Raw genomic sequence first — 20408 nt, 5'->3', positions numbered from 1 at the left:
CCCATTTCTAATTTATTCCTTCAGAAATCCCCTGAATGGCTTTTACACTGCTGTGATGAAAACAATGACTTTTAACCTACATCTCTCCAGCCACCCCCCCCCCACCTCCCTCCCTCACTCCCTCCATCTCCTCCCATCCAAGTCGACTTATTTCACTTTCTAAATCATTTTACTCCTTCAATCTTTTCTCCGCCATTCAACGTGGCCAGTCAGCCACCTGAGCTGTGCATTGTGACAGCTGAAATGAAAGGAGAAGAAATCTCATCTTCTTCTTTTTTTTAAAACGCTGCCGGGCATTCAACCGCCCCTCCAAATATGTTTCCTTTTCACGTTTGGGTGGGTGGCCCTCGAAGGAATCGTCGGTTGAGGAGCCCTCTATTTGAAGCCTGTTTTGATTATTATTTTCCCCATTCTATGTAAATCCGTACTTACTTCATCCCTTTACCGTTCCGTTCTTTTGCGTATGAAAGTCGTGTCAGCTGTGATTGGTGTTTCCTATCAAAATAGGAATCATGTCTTTCGAGGCGGAGAAGACATTGAAACGTCTCACCTGTTCAATACCAAACTGGTGCTCCTCCACACAATCAAGGGATTCCAGGAGCTATAGATCCCATGTGAGTCACCTCAAAAGTTTACATTTTTATAAAAATGTAATTATGAGAATATTGACACAAGTCCAACATTGCTCAAGGTGAGAGTATCGTCGTCTCTCTCTCTCTCTCTCTCTCTCTCTCTCTCTCCACTTGTCGTCACTTGACTCCCTCCCTCCATCCATCCATCGCCTCTCCTCCATTATAGCCAGACAATGTCTCCGTCCCTCTCCCACCATCTCTCTCTCTCCCTTCATCCATCCATCAGCCTCTCCTCCATTTTAGCCAGACAATGTTTCCGTCCCTCTCCCGCTCCCTCTCTCCCTCCCTTCCTCCCTCCCTCCATCCATCCGCCTCTCCTGCATTTTAGCCGAGCAACCTCTCCCTCTCCCTCACCCTCTCCCTCCCTCACACCTCTCCTTCCCTCCCTCCCTCCATCCATCCGCCTCTTCTGCATTTTAGCCGAGCAACCCTCTCCCTCCCTCACACCTCTCCCTCTCCCTCTCCCTCTCCCTCACCCTCTCCCTCACCCTCCCTCACACCTCTCCCTCCCTCACACCTCTCCCTCTCTCCCTTCATCCATCCATCCGTCTCTTCTCCATTTTAGCCGAGCAACGTCTCAGGGGACAGGGGAGGTGTGAAAAAAGAGAAACAAGCAGGCAAACACTGCTGTCAGGCACCGCTGATTGAAACCTCAAGGTCACTGTGAAACAAGGGAGGAGGAGGAGGAGGAGGAGGAGGAGGAGAGGAAAGACATGGAAGAGAAAAAGCTGTGGACCAGTGAGACTCTCCAGGGTCTTAGGGTCTTCTCTCTCTAGCTCATTCCTTTGCGTTGTGGCTGGGCGTGTTTGTGTGTGTGTGTTAGTGTGTGTGTGTATGTGTGTGTGTGTGTGTGTGTGTGTGTGTGTGTATGTGTCCCTCACTCTATATCCTGACCTACCCCATGACCCTACCAACTCCCCTTTGGACCCCTTCACACCTTTTATTACACCACTCTCCCTCCCTCCCTCCCTCCCTCTCTCCCTCCCTCTCTCTCTCCCTCCCTCCCTCCCTCTCTCCTCACTCACCTTGCAGTTGTCCACTCTTGCTGTAGAGCTCCCTCCGCTGTTCCCTCAGGTAGGCGCTCATGCTGATGGCGTGAGACGAGGACTCAAACCTGGCGGAGCAGACAGACAGACAGAGGACACGTCACACTGGGCAGCATGGACACAGCATCTAAACCCCAAATGCAATCAGATGTTCCCAGGTGCATATGGACCTCCATCACACAGATCTAACACAGCTCTAAATCGTGACGTTAGAATTATAAGGTTCTATCTCAATTTCTGGTCAAAATTTAGTTTTTTACATAGGTGTTTATTAATGCCTGTGTGGTGTTAAGTGTAGAATTGTTTTTGTTAGTAATTAATGTTAGTAATTAATACAAAGGTTCCATCTCACAAAACATAATGGAATGTAAAAACGTTGATGCTCAATATCTCTGAACTGCCCTAAACGGAGATAGAACCTTATAATTCTAAACGGAGATAGAACCTTATCATTCTAAGCTCACGAAATGGCTCCGATCTTATTGGTAGAGTGTAGTTGTGACTGGCTCTAGGGTGGGGCTTCTCAGACAATGTGACGTACTTGAAGAGGTGCTGCTTGGCCCGCTGGGGTTTCTTCTTGGCGAAGAAGGCGGCGAACTCGCTGCCGGTGCTGGAGTAGGACAGCTGGGCGGAGGGTTCTGCCGCGCTGCGGGTGTTCTTCACGTCCAGGTAGTCCATCAGCAGAACCTGGAACACCACGCACACACACATTTTAGTATCTTTATTTGCGTTCACATTTTACAATACAATTCTTGAACACAAACATTAGTAGCCGCATCAGCAGAGGACACTCGGTTGCTCAATTTCAGTCTGAGTCTAAAGCCCAATGCACACGGCGTGCGATGCGATATTGTCGCACGACAACATTCGATTCTCCATTCACACCCACACACTTCGGTGGTGTGAATTGAGAATCGAATGTTGTCGTGAGACAAAATCGCACGCCGTGTGCATTGGCCTTAAGGGTACAGGTAACACCTTCTCCTCCACACACACGCACACGCACACACACACACGCACACACACACACACTTCCTCATCAAACACGTCTCACTGCTACCTAGATATACACCAGAAACGGAAGACCTAAAAATCGGCACCTAAAAATCTCCTTCTCACATTCATTTGTAAAAACGATGAGACACTTTGAATGATACACTCTTCTCAAGTTCGCATCGATGACATCATAATCGTTCAGTGAAAAATCTACTGTTTGATCCTGCAGGGAAAACCCAAAAGAACAATAACCATTAGCTTTGTACACTGTTTGCCAGAAGACGTCATTGCTTTTGTCATTAAATAAACATCAAACAAACATCAGCTGGAGCTATAGTTATAGAGTCTGTCTAGAAGACGAAACGTCACTGATTATGCCAGGGATGTAGAGTTATGACTTTCATCAAAATTCCCATCCCACCCGTTCCTGCTCTGTCGACATGATCCACGATGATGAGATCCGTCAACGTCAAACTCTGCGCTCATAAATATCTTATTGAGATCTAACAATAAACCTCCAGATGGATGGTGGGTTCAAATACATGTCTAACAAAGTTCCCTTTCTCCCCTTCTCACAGCGGTATATCTCTCCACCATCTACCCTCAACCTTCACTGTGTGAATACATGTGTTCTAAATCGGCCTCCGATTTCTAATAGCTTCATAATTTACCAGGGTCGTTTACCCGGCGTGACTCTAATCCCGGGCCGGAGCGGGCGGACCCAAAGTGGGGGGAGAGTGATGGTCGGGCGGGGGGGGAGAGTGATGGCCGGGCAGATGGAGATCCATCCCACCCCTAATGATGTCATTAAAGCTGCAGAGGACCCCCGTCACCGCGGAGGGAAGCCGTCACACACACACACACAGACACACACACACACACACACCGATGAATGCACACATACGAACACCCTTGCTTGCTCACTAACTCTCACACACACACACACACACACACACACACCACACACCACACAGACACACACACACACACACCGATGAATGCACACACATACGAACACCCTTGCTTGCTTGCTCACTAACTCACACACACTCACACACCCGCACACACACGCGCACACACACACACACCGATGAATGCACACACATACGAACACCCTTGCTTGCTTGCTTGCTTGCTTGCTCACTAACTCACACACACACACACACCTCTCCCGTCACAAACACGCACATTCACACACTCATGGTCATCGCTCAGCCCTCCCCCCCTCCCCCACACACCAAATGGACCGCTGGGAGCTAGCGCTGGGCGCTAGCCTGGACTAGCCTAGCGGTGATGCTATTCCTGTCAGTGCATTAATTCCTAATGAGGATGTGATCCGCTGATGGAGCAGCGCCCCCGCCGCCCCCTCCCCCCCCCCCCGCCTCGCCCACCACAGTTAATTAAATGCCAACATTTGTCTGATGAAGGGGCTCCGACCCTACTTAAGTTGCATTAGCCCCGGAGAGAGAGAGAGAACTTTAGAGACAATTAAACATGTGGATAGGACAGAGAGAGAGAAAGAGGGATGGAGGGTGACGAGATAGACGGAAATAGAGATAAAGAGAGAGAGAGAGAAAGAGAGAGAGAGAGAGAGAGAGAGAGAGAGAGAGAGAGAGAGAGAGAGAGAAAGTCGTGAACGGGAGTTGAAATCGGGAGTCATCCCTCATATCAGACACCACCACCCCGTGTGAGGTAAGCTTGTGAGAGGGTGGAGACGATCGTGTGGTGGTTTTCCTGTGTCTCTCGCTAGGGGGTCTCCTACCCACCTTGCCGGGGGGGGGGGGGAATCAATCTGTTTAACGACCTCTCTCGAAAGGTAATCAACTCAAATCAACGGGTGGGGTACTGGGAAAATGAGCCAGTCAGAAAGCAGTGTCTACTACTCAGCTCTACAGGACGTTGTTGACGAAATCCTGAGGAAAACCTAGGAAACCCCTTCACACAACACAAGATTGTCAAAGTCTCTGTTGCCTTGGCAACAGGTGGGTCGACGGTCATCGATCGGTTATTGTACACAACACAAACGGCACCTTAAGAGAAAAACAACCTGTATCCTGCCACTAAATACACTATACAAAAGACTGTTACTTCTAAATACATACACTATACATCAGACTATTAGTTCTATAAACATACACTATACATAAGACTGTTACTTCTAAATACATACACTATACATAAGACTATTATTTCTATATACATACACTATACTAGTCTATTACTTAATCTTACTTTAATATTACTTTACCATAATCGTAAGGTCATTGGGAACACCCAATATAGAACAAAGTTCAATCATCATAGTTTAAATCTCAGCCTCTACCCACTTTGTGTCTCTCAGTCTGTCGAAATTCGAGAGAGTGAGTGAGTGAGTGAGTGAGTGAGTGAGTGTGTGCGTGCGTGCGTGAGTGAGTGAGTGAGTGAGTGTGTATGTGAGTGTGAGTGAGTGAGTGAGTGAGTGAGTGAGTGAGTGAGTGTGTGTGTGTGTGTGTGAGTGTGAGTGCGTGAGTGAGTGAGTGCGTGCGTGCGTGCGTGCGTGCGTGCGTGCGTGCGTGAGTGAGTGAGTGAGTGAGTGAGTGAGTGCGTGCGTGGTGCGTGAGTGCGTGCGTGCGTGGTGCGTGAGTGCGTGCGTGGTGCGTGAGTGCGTGCGTGGTGCGTGAGTGCGTGCGTGCGTGCGTCTCCACTCCATCCTAACCCAGGAAGCCCACCACCCCCAACACGCCTCAACAGCATTAAATCTTATATTAAAACACCTTTATTCCAGCAACGGTCCATCTCATTACAATCACCTTCATCCCGGCAGGATGACATCTTATTGCTGTCACCTTTATGCGGCCAGGCACCTCATTACTGAACGGAGGGCCCGCACCGTGACAGAGAGACAGTTGCTGCTGTCCTCATAGAGCCAGAACCGCTGGAGCGGAGGGAGGGAAGGAGGGAGGGAAGGAGGGAGGGAGGGAGAGAGAGAGAGGGTTCTGTCACAGCCGACTCAGAGATGATGAACAACAGCATTATCACAGCTGCCAAAACAAAGAGCGGCCCGTATCGCACCTAGAGCCCAAACACTGTAGCAGAGCCCAAAGCTGGCCAGGCTTACACTAACAACAACACACGCACACACACACACACACACACATGCACACACACACACACACACACACACACACACACACACACTCTCATACATGTACACACCCTCTCACACACACACACACTCACACACGCACAAACACACACGCACACGCACACGGACACACATACGGACACACGCACATGTTCACACACCAATGTGAACACACACACACACACACTCACACGCACACAAACGCACGCACACACACAGACACAGACACAGACACACACACGGACACACATACGGACTCACATACGGACACACGCACACGTTCACACACCAAAGGCTTAATTCTCATCAAAAACAACATGGGCAGGGTGGAAGAGAGACAAAAGATGGTCTGCTAGTCTGCGCCACACAACAAGAGTGACGGAGACACATACTGAGATTCACATGAATACAGACCAGAGCATAATGCCTGCGCACACATAAAACAACACTCATTAATGAGGACCTTAATGAATGCCTCGGTTCTGAACGTTTCTCTGATCGAGATGAGAATAATTGTCTTCCACGGTTTTGAATCGCTCGCTAATGCGACACATCTCGCTCGAGCGGCCCTTGATCAGATTGTCGTGTCGTTTCATTAATCAGGGCTTGACATTAAGCTTTTTCAGGTACTTGTCCTTCGGACAAGTGAACTTATCTTTTACTTGTCCTAGAGCTCAAGTTACTTGTCCAAATCCAAAGATTTTGAAAAAGCAATAATATGAATAATAATATATTATACTCTCACCGGCCACTTCATTAGGTACACCTTTTCAACTGCTTGTTAACGCAAATACCTAATCAGCCAATCATGTGGCAGCAACTCAATGCATTTAGGCATGTAGACATGGTCAAGACGATCTGCTGAAGTTCAAACTAGCATCAGAATGGGAAATAAAGGTGATTTAAGTGACTTTGAACCTGGCATGGTTGTTGGTGCCAGACGGGCTGTTGCGTGATATTATAGTGTCAATATGGACCAAAATCTCTGAGGAATGTTTCCAGCACCTTGTTGAATCTATGCCACGAAGAATTAAGGCAGTTCTGAAGGCAAAAGAGGGGGTCCAACCCCAAGGTGTGCCTAATGAAGTGGCCAGTGAGTGTATGTGTATGCAAATAACACATTTGACTACTATTGATTTGATAATGATGTATCCTTAATTTTCAAATGTATTCATTAAACAATATTTTGTAATTATTTAAAAACGTAGGGGTAATCAGTGATCTAGGAATATTTACAAAAAATGTTTGTACCGTAACTACAGTCCCTCCCCAATGGAAGCAATCTTATTTGCTAGCCTTTGGATAGTATCCTATATTCAAATTGAGAAATCTATCATTAGTGTCATTCTGAAGTTCGTATTGCGATGTGCTGGTCTTAAAACTTCAAACCTAAAATATACGATCGCATCGAACTACATGAAAATAAGCGGCATTGAGAAGAAGCGAATATGCGCATGTTCACGTGAATGGCACTAGTGACAGGAGACCCACAACACTATGGCTGCGTTCGTAAACTCGCTCTGGAATCTGATCAGCACTCATGGAATGCCTTTTGTCAAATCAAATTACTTGGTCTCTTTATGACGTTGAACATAACGCAAAGTCCCAAAAGTGCGCTCTGGCGCTCTGAGCGAATTTACGAACTATGACGATAACGAACTACGAGAGACTGAAATAGCCAGGAAGAGGCGCGGCATCGCTTTGCTTGCTATTTTTTTTTACTATTCAGATCGGAAGGAGGAATTAATGTTTTGCAGATATTAATACATATTGATTTGTGTTTTTGTTTTGACTTGTCCATCGGACAACTGCAGGAGGAAGTCCACTTGTCCAAACATAAAATGTACTTGTCCCGGACAAGCGGACAAGCCTTAATGTCGAGCCCTGATTAATATCGAAGGGATTTGTGATGTAGCCTAGCCAGTCACATAGCCTAGCCAGTCAGATAGCCTAGCTAGTCACATAGCAGTCGCCTAGCCAGTCACATAGCCAGTCACATAGCCTAGCTAGTCACATAGGCAGGGCTGCCAAGTTTCACCAAAAGTTTGGAGTGAGATTTGGCGGTGGAGCGACCCTAAACTGTGTGCGTTTTGGTAGCGGCGGCCCCTCTCTCCCACACAATTATTTGTGCTAGTTTCCTGCAATTTTACATGTTGTTCATAATAAACCAGCACAATAACATTTTATAAAACAAGAAAAAAAATCAGACACTATATCATATTTATGAAATATTAATAAACAAATACAGTAGCCTACAGACTCTAAAAGAAAAATTGGCCCCATCAACAGGACTCAGCCCCTTGGTCAGCAGCAGAAAGACCCTTGGTCATCATCTTATATACAGTGCATTGCTCATAGATGGCTATCATGTTATACAGTACATACCAGGGTTTTTCCTGGGTCAGAATGAGGGCTTGGTGGGTGATTTTGTGCGCGCGCAGCGCGCCTAATTTTTTTTGGAGGGACCCCCAATTGTTGTATTTGTATTGTAAATTGTAATTATTAATAATAATTATTATTATTAATGTACCTGGTTATGTTACAGTAGAGAAACAAAAAACAGTTACCAAAACTGAGTATTTACTAGCTAAGATTGGCAAAAGATTGGCGTGGTGCAACCGAAATTAGTAAACAACTAGTTTGAAACTAACTAGTTACAACTAGGGGTTTAGTAACTACTAAATGCCTGCATTGGTGCAACCCAGTCCAGTAGGCTACCAGATACGATGTTGTAATGTATGCACATATTTTGCTACCACGTTTGCCAGACGGAATTGACAATGTCCAGCCCAACCAGTCTAAAAGCTGCCGAATGCACCCGTCCAGTGTGACCAAAAGTAGCCCAATCTGGCAACACTGCTTGCTACGTTCTTGCAGCTCGCGTGAACACAGGTTCTTCCATCAGCGCTCGCCTGCCGCTTCGATTGCAGACTCAAGTTAACGCGCGTGCAGAAAGATGCCACAAAACTCATGTCCGGTAGCTTTCTTTCAAGGAATTTCAAAAATAAAAGTCCCGTAAAACAATTGTTATTTCTCGCCGTGAGAAATAGAGATGCGGCGTGAGAGCGTGAGAACTGGTTGAAATGTGTGAGTCTCACGGCGATTGCGTGAGACTTGGCAGCTCTGCACATAGGTTAGCCAGTCACATAGCCTAGCCAGTCACATAGCCTAGCTAGTCACATAGCCTAGCCAGTCACATAGCCTAGCTAGTCACATAGCATAGCCAGTCACATAGCCTAGCCAGTCACATAGCCTAGCCAGTCACATAGCCTAGCCAGTCACATAGGTTAGCCAGTCACATAGGCTAGCCAGTCACATAGGTTAGCCAGTCACATAGCCTAGCCAGTCACATAGGTTAGCCAGTCACATAGGCTAGCCAGTCACATAGGTTAGCCAGTCACATAGCCTAGCTAGTCACATAGCCTAGCCAGTCACATAGGTTAGCCAGTCACATAGCCTAGCCAGTCACATAGCCTAGCCAGTCACATAGCCTAGCCAGTCACATAGCCTAGCCAGTCACATAGGTTAGCCAGTCACATAGGTTAGCCAGTCACATAGGCTAGCTAGTCACATAGCCTAGCCAGTCACATAGGTTAGCCAGTCACATAGCATAGCCAGTCACATAGCCTAGCCAGTCACATAGCATAGCCAGTCACATAGCATAGCCAGTCACATAGCCTAGCCAGTCACATAGCCTAGCCAGTCACATAGCCTAGCCAGTCACATAGGTTAGCCAGTCACATAGGTTAGCCAGTCACATAGGCTAGCTAGTCACATAGCCTAGCCAGTCACATAGGTTAGCCAGTCACATAGCATAGCCAGTCACATAGCCTAGCCAGTCACATAGCCTAGCCAGTCACATAGCCTAGCCAGTCACATAGCCTAGCCAGTCACATAGTCTAGCCAGTCACATAGCCTAGCCAGTCACATAGCCTAGCCAGTCACATAGCCTAGCCAGTCACATAGCCTAGCCAGTCACATAGGTTAGCCAGTCACATAGCCTAGCCAGTCACATAGCCTAGCCAGTCACATAGCCTAGCCAGTCACATAGCCTAGCCAGTCACATAGCCTAGCCAGTCACATAGCCTAGCCAGTCACATAGCCTAGCCAGTCACATAGCCTAGCCAGTCACATAGCCTAGCCAGTCACATAGCCTAGCCAGTCACATAGGCTAGCCAGTCACATAGGTTAGCCAGTCACATAGGCTAGCCAGTCACATAGCCTAGCCAGTCACATAGCCTAGCCACTCATATAGTCTACGTAGTGTTGTTCCGATACCATTTTTTGATCCCGATACCGATACCGATACCTGACCGTGCAGTACTTGCCGATACCGAGTACCGATCCGATACCACGGCGTGTTATTTGAGCCGCATACTCACCTCGATGTAAAATTATTGCTAACACTTAGTCTGGCACTGCTCAAAACCTTTGTAAAACTCGTAAAGTTTTTGTAAAAGTTAAGTAAAAAAATAATAATTATATATATATATAATACGTTTTTGTAAAGTACTCGCCGATACCGATACCAGCATTTTTGTGCGTATCGGTGGCCATGCCGATACTAGTATCGGTATCGGAACAACACTATAGTCTAGCCTAGCTGCTACGGACCGATAGCCGGTGATGTAGCCTAGCCGCGGATGTCCCTAATGTGTGACACTGACAGTGTTCCATTATTGGAGAGTCAGAGCTGGGCTGGACTCCAGTGACCCCGACAGAACCGGCGTCACAGGGAGGCCTCAGATTGGCCCAGCGGTAAAGAGATGAGAATGCCACAATCAGTGACTCTTGCTTTGACCTTCGCAAAGGGTGACTGACTGACATTCTTTTGCCAAAGCACTCTGGCTTCTTCTTATTCCCATTCTGAAGGAGGAGCGCGATGTGGCACCTCAAGGCGGGTTGGGTTGTTTTAACGCACAGCGAATCAACATTCATGGTCCAAGAGAAGATCAGCAGGAAAAGGGTGGAGAATAAAGCCTGTGAGAAATAGCAAAATGGCTTTTCACACCGGATAATAAACTGAGTTTGGGAGTTCATCGATGTGCCTGTGTGTGTGTGTGTGTGTGTGTGTGTGTGTGTGTGTGTGTGTGTGTGTGTGTTTGCGTTGTGTCTGCACTCTGATCGCCGTGTGTGTGTGTGTACATGTGCCTTTTTTAAGCTGCTTCACTTCAGAGACAAAACAATGTTCATTGTTCAATATCGCTTTTCCTACATGACTTCCTCTTGCACCACCTACGTAAACCAGACTACTGTTCTGTAGTCAGAGACTCAGGGGAAAGGTAGTTATTATGTTCGCTATATAATATAATAGATACATTTGTTAGTAAGAGAGCCACACATGAACGCAGGTCGAGACATTGGTATCCGTTTTAACTCTGCTTTACTAGCATCATAAAACCACGTTATCAGTTACACTCAACGGGTGCCTAGAGTGCCCCCTAACGCATGGGAATACATAACAGTAGTCGTGTTCACCCCAGGGGGAAGATAGTGGTGTTGACTCAGGGGGAAGGTAGTGGTGTTGACCCAGGGGAAAGGTAGTGGTGTTGACCCAGGGGAAAGGTAGTGGTGTTGACCCAGGGGAGAGGTAGTGGTGTTCCCCCCAGGGGGAAGGTAGTGGAGTTCACCCCAGGGGGGAGGTAGTGGTGTTGACCCCAGGGGAAAGGTAGTGGTGTTCACCCGAGGGGAAAGGTAGTGGTGTTGACTAGGGCTGCAACAACGAATCGATGAAATCGATAAAAATCGATAATGAAATTCGTTGGCGACGAATTCCATTATCGATTCGTCGGGTCTTGTTCCATAACAAACCTACTTCCTGTTGACGCACGCTACGCTGTCTTGCGGAGCTGCCGCGGCGCCTACATTTAAATCATGGCGGAGAAAACGTCTCGACCGAAGTCGTCCAAGGTGTGGGAGCACTTCACAAAAAAATGTGTTTGCTGCAACCTATGCAAAACCGACCTTGCATGGCACGGGAGCACAACGGTGATGCGAGAACACCTTAAAAGAAAGCATGTGACAGTGATGGATGAAGACGGCTCAGCCTCAGCAGGGTAATTATATTACGTTGCGTTTTGAAGTGAGGATCGTTCGTTTCACTGGCACAGCTGTAGGCCTAAGTTAGTTCTTCTCGTTTATCTAATAGATTCTCCCTCTTAATGACCTATTGTATTTTTAGCTTGCTATTCGCATTCTATGCCTTCAGCACCGGAGTATGCTCATAGTCACTTGTAAGGAGATGCACTTGTGAGTTCTGGCGAAGCGTCAGCTAAATGACTGTAATGTAATGCGATAGCCAGTGAGTGTTTGCTCGCATTCATGAATTCAATATTGCATGACAAGTGTATTTAGCTAGCTGGCTAACGTCAGTGGTAGAGCAGAGGTGATAAGCTAAAGGCTAGCTAGTGGTAGCCTACCAAGCTACCTGTGAGTTAGAGTGAGGCACTGACTGTAGCCTAGCCTATTGTATGGAGTGAGAGGACACATTGCATTGTTTTGGAGCATATCTGTTATATAAAAACATTAGTGTCTTGTCTGTAGCCTATATTGCACTTTGGGTTACTGACCTTTACATTAAGCAAAGTTATTACCTAAAACAATGCATGTATTGAGCTAGAGTTCAACTACTTTATTGAAACAATCTACCGCCATAGTCCATGGCCTGTTGTTAAACCTATTTGATGTAGCAAAGCCTTTTTTATTTATATTATTTATAATTTTTTATTAATACTTATTCATTTTGCACATGTATATGTATAGGCCTGGCTGATTTAGAAAACATAAATTTAAATTTGCAACAACAACAAAACAAATCCTTCATTTTTATCCGATTAATCGAAATAATCATCGGCAGATTAATCGATTATCAAAATAATCGTTAGTTGCAGCCCTAGTGTTGACCCCAGGGGAGAGGTAGTGGTGTTGACCCCAGGGGAGAGGTAGTGGTGTTGACCCCAGGGGAGAGGTAGTGGTGTTGACCCAGGGGAAAGGTAGTGGATATTGACCCCAGGGGAAAGGTAGTGGTGTTGACCCAGGGGGAAAGGTAGTGGTGTTGACCCCAGGGGACAGGTAGTGGTGTTCACCCAGGGGACAGGTAGTGGTGTTCTCCCCAGGGGGGAGGTAGTGGTGTTGACCCAGGGAAGAGGTAGTGGTGTTGACCCAGGGGAGAGGTAGTGGTGTTGACCAGGGGAGAGGTAGTGGTGTTGACCCCAGGGGAAAGGTAGTGGTGTTGACCATGGGAGAGGTAGTGGTGTTGACCCCAGGGGAAAGGTAGTGGTGTTGACCATGGGGGAAGGTAGTGGTGTTGACCCAGGGGACAGGTAGTGGTGTTGACCGGACCCAGGGGGAAGGTAGTGGTGTTGACCCAGGGGTAAAGGTAGTGGTGTTGACCCAGGGGAGAGGTAGTGGTGTTGACCCAGGGGACAGGTAGTGGTGTTGACCCAGGGGAAAGCTAGTGGTGTTGACCGGACCCAGGGGGAAGGTAGTGGTGTTGACCCAGGGGTAAAGGTAGTGGTGTTGACCCAGGGGAGAGGTAGTGGTGTTGACCCAGGGGACAGGTAGTGGTGTTGACCCAGGGGAGAGGTAGTGGTGTTGACCCAGGGGGAAGGTAGTGGTGTTGACCCCAGGGGACAGGTAGTGGTGTTGACCCAGGGGAAAGCTAGTGGTGTTGACCCAGGGGAAAGCTAGTGGTGTTGACCTGACCCAGGGGGAAGGTAGTGGTGTTAACCCCAGGAGAGAGGTAGTGGTGTTGACCCAGGGGGAAGGTAGTGGTGTTGACCCAGGGGAAAGGTAGTGGTGTTCACCCCAGGGGGAAGGTAGTGGTGTTGACCCAGGGGGAAGGTAGTGGTGTTGACCCAGGGGAAAGGTAGTGGTGTTGACCAGGGGAGAGGTAGTGGTGTTGACCCAGGGGGAAGGTAGTGGTGTTGACCCAGGGGAAAAGTAGTGGTGTTGACCCAGGGGAAAGGTAGTGGTGTTGACCCAGGGGGAAGATAGTGGTGTTGACCCAGGGGTAAAGGTAGTGGTGTTGACCCAGGGATAAAGGTAGTGGTGTTGACCCAGGGGAAAGGTAGTGGTGTTGACGCAGGGGGAAGGTAGTGGTGTTGACCCAGGGGAGAGGTAGTGGTGTTGACCCAGGGGGAAGGTAGTGGTGTTGACCCAGGGGTAAAGGTAGTGGTGTTGACCCAGGGGGAAGGTAGTGGTGTTGACCCAGGGGGAAGGTAGTGGTGTTGACCCAGGGGTAAAGGTAGTGGTGTTGACCCCAGGGGACAGGTAGTGGTGTTGACCCAGGGGAGAGGTAGTGGTGTTGACCCAGGGGGAAGGTAGTGGTGTTGACCCAGGGGTAAAGGTAGTGGTGTTGACCCAGGGGAAAGGTAGTGGTGTTGACCCAGGGGAGAGGTAGTGGTGTTGACCCAGGGGGAAGGTAGTGGTGTTGACCCCAGGAGAAAGGTAGTGGTGTTGACCCAGAGGAAAGGTAGTGGTGTTCTCCCCAGGGGGAAGGTAGTGGTGTTGACCCCAGGGGAAAGGTAGTGGTGTTGACCCCAGGGGAAAGGCGTTGTGGATGTGTGCCACCGTTCTTCATTACCGGCACTGAGCAAACCTCCCAACCTGCGCCTAGTTTCTTGGAGAGGAAGTATGTGTCTTAATGAGCAGGATGCACACACTCTGCTCTGTCTATTAGTATTAACAAAGCAGCCTAATTAAGCAAAGAAAGCCACTGAAGGGGTTCCAGCTGAACACCTGTGTTCTGATAATTGAGGAGTCCATTAAAGGAATAAACATAATTTCCTTCCTTCCCTTTCTTCCCCGTTCCTTTATGTCAACCAGTAATCATTTTGATTGGTTGCTACGTGCTTCTCATGACTTAAGCATACTTCATTGACATCACTTCTCCTTTTGTTGAATCCCCCTGGTCGGTCTGTGTTGTGTTGTTGAGGACTCATTGACTGATATATCCGCCGCCGCGGGGCTTGAGGGAAAGACGGAAGGAAGCGGGTCTTGTCTGCAAAGTGGTTCGTTTATTTCTATTGATCTGGTTCCAGAAACTTCCAATAACCTTCAAAAGTTCAGAGAGAGCTTCGTCCACCGCAGTTCAGCACGGTCCCAATTGGACCACCGCAGTGCTTAGCCAATCACTGTGCTCCAAGAACTTGGAAGGACCTATGGGAATCCCTTAAAAATTGACACTCTGGTACCTGCAGGTCATTTAAAGATTTTAGTGAAGCATCTATTTCGGGAGGTTTATATGTGTGATTAGTATATTCAGGTAAACTATTATATTGTTGTAACTAGTTATTGTACTGTATATCTGTTTTATTGTATTTATTTGTACTTTCGTATAAGTAAATCATGGCCTTGCTGAAATGTCAGGTTTCCTGAATAAATAAACCTTTAAAAAATACAGTACCAGTCAAAAGTTTGGACACACTTGCTCATTCAATTGAATGGGAAAGTGTGTCCAATCTTTTGACTGGTTCTGTATATATTTGAAGGCTTCCCTGTTGACAAAGAGACAACTCTTCAGCCTCTTCATTTGAACACTCTGTATTTCTCTATGTGTCCTTGCTCTGTCCCAAACAGCGCTTCTTCTGATAGATTTACAGAGAGAAAAGTAAAGATGCACCAATCCAATACTGACCATGGGGGTCGGATGCTATCGACCTAAGACGCTGGATCGGGAATCGAAAGATCGGGAATCGGAACATAGGGATTTACCGATTGATTTACTGATCAATGCCATGACAACACTGCAGTAAAAACTTAAGTGTGTCAGACTGGCTGACGCACAGCTAAGATGACACACGAGTGCAGTGACAACAATAACATCCATCTGTTTATTTCTGATATGTGACATGGCCTCCACCCCCCCACCCTGTTCTTTTCTGTTTTGTTTTGTCTTTCTTTTGTTTTGTTTGTGTTTTTGTTTTTTGTTTGTTAAGGCCCCTGCCCACTGTGCGATGTTATGTCGGTGAACCCCTCACACTGCACGACTTGATCAGACCTTACGACGTGCGTGCTCACACTGTACGATTGTGCTCACACTGTACGATTGCTCTCAGCCATGATTGTCATCCACGATTGCTTGTGACGCGACTTGTGCAGTTGTTGAAATTGTTCGATTGTGAACTGTAAACAATACAAAGGTTCCTACCGTGAGTCAGAAATGGCGGACCAACAGCAATTAGCTGCAATGCTAGTATGCGCATTATTTTGTGCAGAAAAAACAAAAAAAGGAAGACGCAGGATTTGGGCCCGCAAGTGGTTGACCAGACGTGGACAGTACGGCCTTTCTGTTCTTCAGCGCGAATTGGAGGTAACGTTACTTAAAGTTAATGTATTCTTTATTTATGCTAGCTTGCTAATACACAAAGCACGCCCGATCTGATTGCCTACTATGTGACTGACATGCTCAGCTACTAGCTAATGGTATTTCACTGGCTAGACACAGGCTAGCTTGTGCTTTATGCAGCATGTCAATGTTAACAACGTTGTGTTTACAGTGTGTTTAGCGAGAAGCTAACACCGTCATCATTTTGCTATTTGTGTGACCTTCCCAAGCCACTAAACCAGCTAGCTAGCTGTCAATGGTAGCCTGAATATAGGCAGATAGCTTGCTAGCTAGATAACGTTTAGGTGAAACTGATAGCTGGTTAATGCACTTCGTAGATACCTGTTGCGTTCACTAGGGTGACTGTAAGGGGTTAACTTCCAAACCCGGATATCCACAATGTGGGAGGGGCTTCGGGGATAAAATGGCGGAAACTGCCTTGTGTTTATCATAGTAGTCAAGAGGGACACGCTACCGGTAAGACAAAACGAATGTATTTACTGCTCTGCTGGGTTATGTTGTTCTGTAATATTAAGAGAATGTTTCTAAATGACAAAACGAATGTATTTACTGCTCTGCTGGGTTATGTTGTTCTGTAATATTAAGAGAATGTTTCTAAATGACTTGATACATTGCATGACTGTTATCTACATTTATATTTCGTTTTACATTTAGGTTTATAACCTGCTACTGCAAATGCTACTGCTACTTCTACTGACTGTGGTGAACATTTTATACTGCAATAAACCACAAATTACCAAATTGAGTTATTCCAACGTTTGATCTCTTGGCACCCCGTTCGGTGGGGATACAGAACCGAACAGTTATAAACCCAGGCCCACTGCACTGGATTAGTGCAGCAAAGAGCAGCCACGGACTAGCAAACCGCGGCTCTCAAGGGCTCTGCACACAGCGTGCGATTTCTGTTGTGCGTCAACGTTCCATTTTGAAGTTTGAATGGAAGTCTATGAGAACATCGCATTTGCCCACACACGGCCCCGATTTTAATCGCACGGCGAACATTCGATTCCATTCATTTTGAATGGGACAAAGCACACGGCGTGCGAGTTTTGTCGCACTGTCAAATGAATGGAATCGAATGTTCGCCGTGCGATTAAAATCGGGGCCGTGTGTGGGCAAATGCGATGTTCTCATAGACTTCCATTCAAACTTCAAAATGGAACGTTGACGCACAACAGAAATCGCACGCTGTGTGCAGAGCCCTTAAGTCTCACCAAGGAGGCACAGCCAACCCAGGCCCGGCCAACCTAAAACTGGAACCACTGGGCTAAGCTTAAGCCCCATCAAACAAACAATCAACTCAAACGGCCGATCATTTCGACCAGGAGCTTACCCGAGTCAACCCCAAATTTTTTTTTAGATATAATAATAATCCTGTTGAACTAGGATAAGGACCAACACCAACAAAGTGGAACAAAGTCCCCATTAAAGGACCCCATTGGTAGTAACGGTCGTTTGTCCAGCCAACGGAAAAGGAATTGAGAGAGTGTGCGATCAAGAGTGTGCGATCAAGAGCACAAATGTCATTTACTAAAAGGGGAAATGCTCTCACGAAAAGTGGACTCTTGGAACCAAACGAAATTCTAAATGAATGGAAGTGCTTTAGGGCAGACTTCTCTAAAGTAATCGATGCGGGGCTTGAGTATGCCCAAGCTCTGAGGGAATCGACCGAGGCGACGATCAAATCGTCTGCAGTTGAAGTCGATAAGCAGACAGCTGAGTGTGAGGAAAGATACCTCGAAGTGAAACGAGCCACCCAAGATGCCTTTTGGGATGGCTACGCCAATGACATGTTTCATGCCCAGGCCAAAATCACTGAGTCTGAAATTTTTCAGGCTGAGGAAGACGAGACCGACCCTCAGCAACCAATCAAGAACCGTAGGGTGAGAAATAAAAAACTGGACAGAGAGGTCACTGACCTCGGAGACATGTTGGTGGAATGGAAAGGGTTGATTCCTAGCTCTAGGGTGGTGGAGCTGAAAATGTACTACGAGAAAGTAAGGAAGAGGGTCCTGGCATTGTCTGACAAGCTGGAAGAGGAGCTATTAGATGGTGCAGCAAAGGGCAGCAAGGCTGACCCAACGGAGGCTCCAAGAAAACCAGCTCCCCACTCTCTCCCTGACGAGCCTGTCGACCCCAAGCCAGAACCCAACGTCAGGAAAGCCTTTGACTCCAAGCCTTACATCAGCCTTGAAAGGGCACGGCTACCCACTTTCTCCGGTGACATGAGAGACTACTACCGGTGGAAAACCGAATGGGAGGACTTGCAGCAATTAGGTAACCCACAGGGAGCAGAAAGTGTGAGAAAGTTCCATCTACTAAGCAGCCTAAATGAAAGGGTCAAAAGGGATCTCGTACTATCCAGTTGCGGTTCCGCTGACGATGTGTTCAGGCTGCGGGACAACAAGTATGGGAACAAGGCGAAGATAGTCTGGCTGATCACCAACGAGGTCCAGGCACTTCCTTCCATCAAAGGGAACAATCCCAGAAGAACTATTGAACTGATTCAGGCTGTGGAGAGAGCGCTGTGTAACCTTCAGATACTTGGAGAAGAAGACGCCGTAAAGAACCGTGTGGTCTGCCAGTCTCTGGAGAGCAAGCTTCCAAGTTCACTTAAAAAAGAGTGGATCGTGCACAAAACCAACCCTGTAAACATGTTCTCTCCACTAAACCACTTTGACTGCCTCCTGAAATTCCTGAAGAGGCAGGAGGAAATTCTGGAGGAATTGGACCAGTTGGAGCCAAGCCCCATGGAGAAAGATGTCGTGGAGAAAAGCTCATCAGACACAAGAGGTGGCCATTTCAAGGATTACCTGAGGAAGGCTTCCACAAGGTCTACAACGGGCCAGGAGGACGATCATCCAAGCTGCACTGTGTGTGGAGACGACGCTCACGCCGACAGACTATTTGCATGCAGGGCCTTCAAGGGTCAAGATCTTGCAGACAAAAGAGCCCATCTGAAGAAGATTGGGTCATGCTTCAAGTGCTTGCAGTCTCACGCTAAGGATGGCAACGGGTGTACTCCAAGATACCTTTGCACAAAAGTAGACTGTCGGAGAGGAGGGATTTCAGACCATAATTATCTTCTCTGTCCTAAGCCACCTACCCCGAAGAAGGATTACAGCAGTGAGGTGGACAGCAGTACAAAGGTTGGAGGGAAGGAGCTTGGCCTAACCGACAAGCAGGAGGAATTCCTGGCAGAGCTTACTCCAGAACAAAGAGACAAATACAAGAAAGTATTTTCGAACAAAGTCTCGTCGACTGTATGCACCAATGCTGGAGATGGAGTTGGACAGAAGGAACATCCTGTAGTGATGATGCTGCTGAATGCGACAACAAATTCTGGCTGCCTCATCGGCACTCTGATCGACCTCGCCTCCGACACGAACTACATTACCAACGAAGCAGCCGGTCGTCTTGGTCTATGCGGCGAGGATATCAAGCTGATTATTCATGGTATCGGGGGTATGAGGAAGACGATTGTGACAAAAAGGTACCCTCTGCGACTGAGGATGAAAACCCCCAAAGGAAAGGTGGCAGAGCATAAAATCCTCTGCTACGGACTGGAGAGCATCGCAGAGGTGAACCAGCCGGTCTCGCCCAGGCAATTGCAGAAATTCTTCCCTGACGTTGCCACTGACGAACTGGTCCGTCCTGAGAAGATAGACCTCCTTATCAGTCACCGGGAAGGTCGTCTTGTTCCCCAGCCAACCAAGATTGTGGGAGACCTCGTCCTCTGGGACGGCCCACTGGGCAAAACCGTTGGTGGAACCCATCCCAACCTCATTGAGGTAGTCGACCTGGCTGTCCACCGCTCTGACACTCACCTCGCAAGGAGCATGAGATCAGCATCAATGGCATACAAAGAGACTGTCCTGGCTCAAGCGGAGGAGAAAAATATACTTACCCAGCTTGAGGCCCAACTCAAAAATGCTCTTTCCAAGCAGCTTGAAGCAGCCGAGACCTCAGGGAAGACTTCAGAGGCCCTGGAACAGCTGACACAAGAGAAATGCCGTCTGCAGCAGGAGAAGAGCGAGGCCCTGCTGGAGGAGTTCCGCAGTGCCAAACAGGAGATGCAAAGTCAGTTGGAGTCCCTGAATCAGCAGAATTCCAGGTACCAGGAAGAGCTCAGCAAGTCCAAGGAGAAGCTCAGCTCAGAGAACCTGAAGATCAGTAGCCTGTGCCAGGAGATTGAGGAGCTGAAGGAAGTTGCTTCTGTGAACTCCCAGTCTCTGGTGTCCCTGCAGGAGGAGAACAGCAGG

General features: G+C 47.6%; 1 protein-coding gene across 6 annotated transcripts in view; it reads right to left on the bottom strand.

Annotated features, from left to right (window-relative positions):
• exoc4 (exocyst complex component 4) overlaps positions 1–20408 on the bottom strand; it is a gene marked incomplete at its 3' end in the record, with an annotated part of 185725 nt that overhangs the window by 109367 nt on the left and 55950 nt on the right. For all 6 annotated transcript variants that reach the window (XM_080538695.1, XM_080538696.1, XM_080538697.1 and 3 more), the window contains 2 exons: positions 2220–2365; positions 1658–1746 (listed from right to left, as the gene is read on the bottom strand). In XM_080538695.1, the coding sequence (XP_080394821.1) occupies positions 1658–1746; positions 2220–2365 (235 nt within the window). The remainder of the gene's footprint in view (positions 1–1657; positions 1747–2219; positions 2366–20408) is intronic.

This window comes from Nansenia antarctica, assembly GCF_963989245.1.
Source record: "Nansenia antarctica genome assembly, chromosome: 8".
Taxonomy (NCBI): Eukaryota; Metazoa; Chordata; class Actinopteri; order Argentiniformes; family Microstomatidae; genus Nansenia; species Nansenia antarctica.
The sequence above is the reverse complement of the archived record's forward strand: the minus strand, read 5'-3'. Positions and strand labels throughout refer to the sequence as shown.